At 34.0% G+C, this 9,352-nt stretch overlaps 1 protein-coding gene across 1 annotated transcript; it reads right to left on the bottom strand.

Annotated features, from left to right (window-relative positions):
* Positions 1–2,786: 2,786 nt before the first annotated feature.
* On the bottom strand, positions 2,787–3,230 carry LOC110733954. Its single transcript, XM_021914021.1, has one exon. The coding sequence runs from the start codon at positions 3,228–3,230 to the stop codon at positions 2,787–2,789; it is 444 nt and encodes a 147-aa protein (XP_021769713.1).
* Between the last annotated feature and the right edge of the window lie 6,122 nt (positions 3,231–9,352).

Raw genomic sequence — 9,352 nt, 5'->3', positions numbered from 1 at the left:
TGCTGGTGTAAGAGTTATTTTTCCGAAAACTTCTCTTTTTTCAAGTGACTTCAACTCAGCAAGCATTGCCTCCTTCCACTTTGGCCAATCACTCCTGTGTCGACATTCTTCCACTGTTCTTGGTTCAACATCATTTTCATCAGACATAATGTCGATTGCGATGGAATTTGCAAATATTTCATCCATGATAACATCTTTCCTATTCCACTGAGTCTTGGTAGAGACATAATTCATTGCAATTTCATTGTTATCGATGTTTTGAACATCTTGTTCATTCCCCGTAGGGTTGTTTTCTTGTTCGTCCCCTTTTAGATTATAATAATTTTCTTTACTTTCATCCTCATTTGGTCTTTCTTTACCTTCTGACGGGTGAACATCATTAGTCTCATTTTCTATTCCATCCAATCTTTTCAATTCCTTGGTTTAGAATCTTTTGAACCTAGTGGTCTCCCATGCTTTCTGCGTGCTTGAGATTCATTCTCAATGGCCTTATTATCAGTTGGGATTTCAATACGTGCAGGGGCATTTTCTGCTGGTATATGTGATTTTGTCACCTTCTTTGTGTCTACAAATGCATCAGGCAATTGATTTGCAACACTTTGTAAATGAACAATTTTCTTGACTTCTTGTTCACACATATTTGTTCGTGGGTCTAACATCAACAGTTGTGTTGCATTCCAAATAAGTTCTATTTCTTTCTTGCGTGGGTCCACTTTCTTTCCCCCCTAAGGCTAGGAATACTGCTTCATTAAAGTGACAGTCAGCAAATCTAGCCGTAAATAAGTCACCAGTCAATGGTTCAAGATATTTAATTATAGAGGGGGATTCAAACCCGACATAAATTCCAAGCCTTCTTTGTGGACCCATTTTTGTTCGTTGGGGTGGAGCAATGGGAACATATACAGCACAACCAAAGATTTTTAGATGTGAGATACTTGGTTCTCTACCACAAACAAGTTGTAGTGGTGAGAATTTATGATAAGCTGTAGGTCTCAATCTAATTAGTGCTGCTGCATGTATTATAGCATGTCCCCAAGCAGATGATGGCAATTTTGATCTCATTAATAATGGTCTTGCAATCAATTGTAATATCTTAATTAGTGATTCAGCTAGACCATTTTGTGTATGAACATGAGCTACTGGGTGTTCAACCTCAATTCCGATTGACATACAATAATCATTAAATGTTTGGGATGTAAATTCCCCAGCATTGTATTATTTTCTTTATTGTATGATCTGGGAATTGTGCAAAGGCAACATTTCTACTTGAAAGCAGACTGACATGTGACCATCGTGTAGAAGCATCAATTAAAACAATGAAATATCGAAATGGTCCACATGCCGGATTAATTGGCCCACAAATATCTTCCTGAATTCTTTCCAAGAATTTTGGGGATTCAGTGACAATTTTGTTCATAGATGGCCTTATTATTAATTTATCGAGTGAACATGCAGAGCATGTTAATTCATCTAATCGAGGAATTTTGACATTTCTTATTGAATGTCGTCCAACTGAATTTGTTATTATTCTTTGCATCATCCCAGTTGCTGGATGTCCCAAACGATCATGCCATAAAATAATCAAATGTTTTTCATCTAACTTCTGGTTAGATATCATATTGATTTCCACGGGTCGTATATTTATACGATATAACCCCGAAGAATATGCTCGCAATTTCTCCTAAATGTGTTTCTTACTATATTTTCCTGCCGTGAGGCATAAATACTCCTTTTGACCTGTTGTCATTGTTTCTAAATGATAGCCATTTTGGCGTACATCTTTAAAGCTTATAGATTTCTTATAAAGCATTATCGATCATCAATTTTGTTCCATTTAGAAGCATTATACAAGCCTTTCCAGATCCTTCAAAAAAAATTTGCTGACTCGGAAATAGTGTTTACATTTTCCTGAAACAACTTTAGTTGTGAAAAATATTTCTTATCCTTCAAGATAGTGAGTGTTATTCCACTATCCAAAAGGCACTGATATTCAGAACCAACTTCAGGCATATCCATATCTTCATAAATATGAGATTAGTTTAGAATAATATCATACAAACCTTTTATTGATGCTAGAAATTAAAAATACACGACTAGACATTTAAAATACAGTACATAACAGAAAATACATTAAAACATAGTATATATTACATTAGTAGATGGGTTATCTAAGCATTGTTATTTTCTCCAAAGATGAAATCATTTCCAATTTCAGCATTGTCCATGAAGAAATCGGACACATCAAGGGTAGGACATGGAGCATTTTCTTCATTAACATAATTAACTTTTGCATTTTTCACTTTGCCTTTTACAGAAGCCTGGTAGAGGTCTACCAAATGTTTGGCCGTACGACAAGTACGTCCCCAATGTCCTGTCATGCCACATCTATAACATGTGTCTTTTCCTCTTGAAGGAGTTTGTTTGTGGCTTCCAGATGGCTGTCCCTTCTGTTTTTCAGAATTTTTGAAATTACTGTTTCTTTGAAAATTATTTCTACCACGTCCTCGGCCTTGTCCGCGATAATTTCCACGGCCATTGTAATATCCACGTCCACCTTTTCGTGTAGCATTTGCCTTCGGGTGGATAAGAACTTGTTGCATTTGCCTCATGATGAGTGGCCAAAGACCCAGTTGGTCTAAGATTATGATTTTTCAACAAAAGATCACTATTTTGTTCCGCAACAAGCAATACACTCATTAATTCATTAAACTTTTTGAAACCTCTTTCACGATATTGTTCTTGCAACAGTATGTTGCTTGCATGAAAGGCAGTGAGTGTTTTTTCAATCATCTGTTCATCGGGGACTTGATGATCACATGTATGGTTGAATTGTAATCAATTACAGATTTGAAATCCTGAAACCGTAAATTTGTCCAGTTAAATAATGCCTTAGGAAGTAGCACCCTTTTATGGTGTCTAAATCTTTCATTAAGGCAATCCCATAATTCTTTGGGATCTTCAACCATCATGTACTCAGTTTTAAGGTCTTCATGTAAATGATGCCTTAGTAACACTAAGACTTTTGCCTTTTCTTGTTCAGTTACAGGTTTTACAACCGTCATTGCAGAAGTGGTAGCATCAATTGTTTGACCAGAGGGTCTTTTATTATCTTTAATAGTGTGCTCCAACCCTTGAGCTTTTAAATTCATCATGGCATCCACTTTCCATTCCAAAAATTTCTTTCCAGATAAATCTAGGATGCTGAATTGTCTTTTCATAAGATCTCCCATTTTAACTACAACAAATTACGTGATAATTAGTTTATAATAATAAATCATATGTACAGCACATATGTTTAATTCTTCCATATTTATAGTTTGTTAATGAAACACAAGATAATTAAATTTATTTAACAATAATAAACCATAAATAATATAGTTCTTTCTCCCCCTTGGTTTATTATTGTGAGTAATTATATAATTAGGCAAAATAAATCATATTAGTCGCATAAACAACAAAACGACAACAACAACAGTAGTAATAATAATTATAATAATAACGGTAATTTTATACAATGATGTTTAATAACAAAAAACAACATAATAAAACAAAAACATGCTTTTAATCTACTAAAACGACAAAATAAACAAACTTCACTTGTACATCATGATAAAAATCAATATTGCTACTAACATAACTACAAGCGCCATAATTAGAAGAAAAATATTGTTTTATCTTCCTTAAATCTTCCTCAAAAGTGAAGGTGTGGGTGTTTTGGTTGCCGTCGTCGGGGAACATATCAGAGAAGAAGGGGTGAAAAATTTTGGGTGATTTTTGGATAAATAAGAAAAATGGAAAATGATAAGGGATTTGTGGTGAAAATCGGGGGAAAATCTGCCTTTTATAGAGGTAGGTTATCTGTTACTATTCTGTACAACTGTAAAAAATATCATATAATAGTCTAATGTGCTGGCAAAATTATGAACCAAATATAAATATTTATAATTGTAAAAGGTTATCACACTGGGAATGCAAGCCATAGTGGTCCGAGAGTCCTAATATCTATAAAAGATCATGGGTTCGAAAACTGAAAGAAACACAAAAGGAACGTAAACAAAAGAAAAATAATAAGTATAAATTGCTGCATTTTTTTTTGTCAATTTAGTTAATAATATGCATGCAAAGTTACCACTAAAATCAAATTTTACGTAAAAGATGAGCATGTAATATCAACATGCATGAATCAAACAATAAACATCAACATGAATAAAACAAGGGAGAATAATAATGAATTTCATAAATAAGAGAATTAATATCAACATGCATGAATCAAACAATAAACATCAACATGAATAAAACAAGGGAGAATAGTAATGAATTCATAAATAAGAGAATTCCTCCATCGTTGTTTTAATAGAGTAAATGTTTGAGTTTCTAGTATAGAGGATCCCAAAATATGGGCAAGTATAGAGCATACTTCTCAAAACATTTAGAAGTAGATAGTATTTATTTGTTATAATTTTGAGAAGTAGGTATAAATATACCTGACTAGGAATTGGTGCTGATAACGTGTTAAAAGAAACTTTATTGATAGAGAAATTTTGAGTGAAGAGAATGTAAAGATAGAATCAGTGAAAATGCCGTAGTATTTACTACTACATCAAGTCTCAATTTATTATAAAATTTTTACAATAAAATATTAGAAATTATTGTACATTTGAGTATATAATTGAGAGCATATAATTGATCTAAATACCACATGTGAACTTTCACATTTGTATTTTTTTTCTCAACAATTCGTATATTAACTAGTTTAAGGCACGGGCGATGCCCCAGATTTTGTTTAAATAAGAATGAAAAAAATACCTTAAGATTTGAAACACTAGGGATTCTGAAAAGGGTTTTTACAATTGGCCATAATGAATTTGCATGGTATTTTATTATAATTATTTACATATAGACAATAAATGCGTTAGATGTTGTAAACTTGTAATCGTGCAATATTTTTCGAAACTTTAGTAGAGTTAATTTAGATTTAGCAAGGAAGTGACAAAAATTATCAAGTTCTAAAAAGATAAATGTTTAGATTTAGAAACATAAATGTTTGATATACTATCTTTTTTTTCTTTTATTCTTTTTTTAAGGCTGATATACTACTACCTTGGAGTACTTATTAGGGAAATGTATTAAACAAATTTTTACGTAAGAAAAAAAGAACCTCTTAAACTTATAAATAGGGGTAAGTATGTAAACAAACATTTAAGGGGTATAAATGTCCTCACACTATTTATAAGAGCTCTCTCATAATTTTTAAAAGGTAAGGAAGCAAAAAAGAGCCTCTGAAACTTATAAATAAGGGTAAGTATGTAAACAAATATTTTAAGGGATATAAATTTTCTCACACTATTCATAAGAGCTTTCTCATACTTTTTAAAAGGTGGAGATTATCTTAAGTTTCAATAATAAAATAGAAAAAAAAATATAAGGATAGAAAGAGACGTGCAGTAGTACATGTTTTACAATTAAGTAGGAAATTGCATAATATGTTTAAAAACTTTTGGAATCCAAGTTGATGAAAAGTTACTACTCATATATGTTGATTAAGTGATATTAAATGTGGAGATTATGTACATTTTTTTTTTCTTTTTATGGTTTAGTCCCTCGCGTAGGGTTTGAAAAGGCTCTCTGCTAGGGTTTCGCTCGTTCCCAAAAAAAGTCGACTGTATTTTCTCCTAATTTTTTTTTTTATCACAAATCAATCTAAACCACTGCAATCGTGTTTCCTGAGCGTGATGGATGACCCATTAGTGAAAGCTTGGGAAAATATGAAGTTGATTGAGGATGAAAACTTTGTACTGGGTGGGTCGAGTTCGATGGTGGAAGAAGATGTTCCAAATCAACGAATTGCCCTGTCTTTCGTGGGGAAATTGCTTACAAAGAAAACTTTTAATGTTGATGCAATGAAACGAGTTATGAAAAACCTATGGTGTATTGATGATAATGTCGCAATTCGTATGGTTGATACGAACCTTTTTGTGTTCCAAATTTTCAATGCTGAAGATAAGAGGAAGGTAATGGATGGAAGGCCATGGGCTTTTGACAATCAACTCCTTTTACTTAAGGAGACTTGTGCTGATGAACAACCTTTGGATGTGTCCTTTGATTCTTGTCCTTTCTGGATTAGACTCCTTGATGTTCCATTTGGCAAACGTTCCTCTCAATTTGCGAGGGAGGTAGGTGACTGTATTAGTGAATGCATAGAAGTAGACGAATTTGATCCTTTTGGCTGGGAGGAGTATATGAGGATTAAAAGTGATGGTGAATATACGTAAACCCCTTCGTCGTGGTATGAAGATTGTTGTTGATTCGGGACATACTAAGTGGGTGGGCTTCAAGTATGAGAGGCTTGGTGATTTTTGTTATTATTGTGGTCGAATTTAACACAATGACAGGGATTGTGAGGAGAAGGATAATTGTGATAATGAATCTCCTATCGTGTTCCAATACGACCCCTTTTTGGTTGCTTCCCCTCACCGTTCGAAGGTGTCTGCAATTGAGAGGGAGAGGGAGAAAAAATGGGTGGAGAGCCTGTCATCGAAGAGGAGAGTTCAAAGATCTGATTACAATGATCCTTTTTTAATTCGTCTTGGGCCACCTGAGGCTGCAAGAAAGCTGCTATTTTCAACACCATGTGTCGGGCACTACTACTCCCAAACCTCGTGCTATTTCTTTATTAGCCGTTGTTGATGAGGGGGGCTCGAAAATAGTGCTTCGCCCAGTTGTGGTGCAGAAGGAGGGCGAGATTTCTGCTGTTAGTACTCCTTCACACGATGGGGAGAATGCGAATGTGGGTAGGGTAGAAGGTTCTGAAAGTTATGTGAAAGAAAGGCAGGAAGAAAGTTATGTAATGAGAAGTCTGGAGAGGTTGTGAGTGTTGCGACAGCTAGTAAGAAGGTGAAGAGGAGGGTCCGTATGGATGGTGCTGTTGATATGGACTTATCCGAAGGCTAGGTGGGCAGTAGTATTTCGAAGAAGAGGAATGCTGAGACTGTGCTCTCACCCTGACCAAAATCTTATTGAAAATTCAGAGAAAAAAATAAAACTATGTGTGAGTAGCTTTTCTTCTGATTTTTTTGTATCTAAAGTAGAAGGACTTGGGGATGCCTAAGCCCTTGAAAAACAATGAAAATTTTATGCTGGAACTATCACAGGATTGGCAACCCGTGGACAGTTAGGGCTCTCCAGGATCGTTGTTGGAGAGATAGGCCAAATATTGTGTTTGTTATGGAAACGATGATTGATGATAAGCGTTTAATAAAATTAAAAATAAATGTGGTTATGTTGATGGTATTTTCATTAGTAGTAATGGGAAGTCGGGGGGTATGGGAATGTAGTGGAAAGATGTGAAAGCAAATGTTGTCTCTTATTCTGTGCATCACTTTGCCATTGATATTTTGGACAATAATAATTGTGCTATGTGGAGGGCTATTGGTATCTATGGGTGGCCGGAACAATCCAATAAGCATTTGACTTGGTCCCTTATGTTGTAACAACCTAGAAATTCCTTTCCTTTAAAATACCTATTTTGCTCTTTTGAAAATATGATATAGGAAATTATGAGCTAAGACATTACCGCCACCGTGAAAACGGCTAAGGCAATTATCAAAGACTCATAGCGGAAGACTCACTTTAAAAATCATTCAAAACAAGTTAACTTAAAACCAAACCAAACGAAAGTAAAGCCAAACCAAAATCAAATGAAGTCAACCTACAACTTGGAACCATAGTAGGCCCTTATCAAAACCCAAAACGAATTTTAAAAACCTTTGTGTTAGTCTCACAAGCAAAATATATGATAATCAAAACAATAAACCACATCATATTCTTATAGAAACTAAACATGATTCGCTCTTCACTCATGCCAACCATGAATATGCTTCATAACCTGAAAAGCTTCTCTTTACTGTGTCCCCACTACTCGTCATTAGAAATGGGTTTTCGTAGGGCCAAGATAAAGACAAGGCCAAACAAACATACAAACACACAATCAGCAATGTTGAGTACATAAGCGTAAACATTACACACTAACATGCTTTCATTATATCAACACACAACTCACCTTGTTGCACCTGTTACAAGCATACAACATACCAAACGACCAACCAATAAATAAATAAATTGCTTATTTAATTTGATTACGCATTGAACGGGTTTCCCACCAAATCCCTGCCCCAAATAAATTGAGGTAAACTACACCGGGAGCTAATCCAGTAGGCAAATGCCACATGAAAGTGATTGGACATCCTGCGCATAAAATAAATAAAGGAAAATATAGTGTCCTGTACTCCTAGTAGAAGTTATGATCAAATATAAAGTCGCATAACTCCCTTCGTATGTTCATACTCTAAGTATATACGTTCCAAGAGTTTTGGTGCGTAATCTCTATCACTTTACGTTATTTACATATTTTTAGACTTGGTGATGACTCTCAAACCATAATACAACCAATCATAATAAATCGTTCAAGGAATAAAACACACCAATTTAATTCTTGAATAATTAGTGACCACATAAATTTAATGTTAAACCCTTTTTAAACTACCTCGGCGCCTAAAGCACCGCAAATCCTATCCCTCGGTGTTTAGAACACCTTAAGTGCACCTAGGCACCGCAATACATTTTATTCCTGTGTACTAAGACACTTAATAGCTCATTTTCCATGCTTAAAGCATCAATAAAATTATATGAACCATCATAAAATTCCCTTTTTATATTCCAAACCAAATTAAACATTTTGTTTAATTAAACATGCTCTCAATCATGCCAATAAAAAAAGTGTGGATCATATTCAACATGCCAACATAATTAATTCCAATCATCAATTCACCACAAATAATTCATACTTCACAAATCAATCACCAACATCAATCCAATCACCAATTCCAACCAATACCTATCATGATACTAGCTCAGAATTAATTAAACAAAGTCTAGCATGTTTTTATACACTTAAATAATTACTTAGTACGCGAACGTACCTTGAATATGATCTCAAAATCACCACGACTACACGAAATCACTCACTTGGAAATCTCCTACAACCCAAAATTACAAAGAGACATTAATACCTATTCAATATAAATTTCCAGCAATATAACACTCTTTAAATCACTTATAAGCACTCTAAAACAAGCTGAAAATTAATTTAAAACCCCTACTTTTATTACTAATTAATGGGTAATTAAAAATCCTTTCAAGAAACATAATTCTAACCTTTATATGGAAGCTTTATAAAAACATGTAAAATTGTTGTAATTATGTTTAAAATCACCTATTTTAATAATTCGAACCAACTACAATCAATTTCCATCAATATACATTAATTTAGAAACCTAGGGTTTTCAATTTGGGG

This window comes from Chenopodium quinoa, unplaced genomic scaffold (genome assembly GCF_001683475.1).
Source record: "Chenopodium quinoa cultivar QQ74 unplaced genomic scaffold, ASM168347v1, whole genome shotgun sequence".
Classification (NCBI taxonomy): Eukaryota; Viridiplantae; Streptophyta; class Magnoliopsida; order Caryophyllales; family Amaranthaceae; genus Chenopodium; species Chenopodium quinoa.
The sequence above is the reverse complement of the archived record's forward strand: the minus strand, read 5'-3'. Positions and strand labels throughout refer to the sequence as shown.

Bases quoted from the DNA above. Each gene is read 5' to 3' on its own strand.
- LOC110733954 (XM_021914021.1), bottom strand. From the start codon at position 3,230: ATGGGAGATCTTATGAAAAGACAATTCAGCATCCTAGATTTATCTGGA.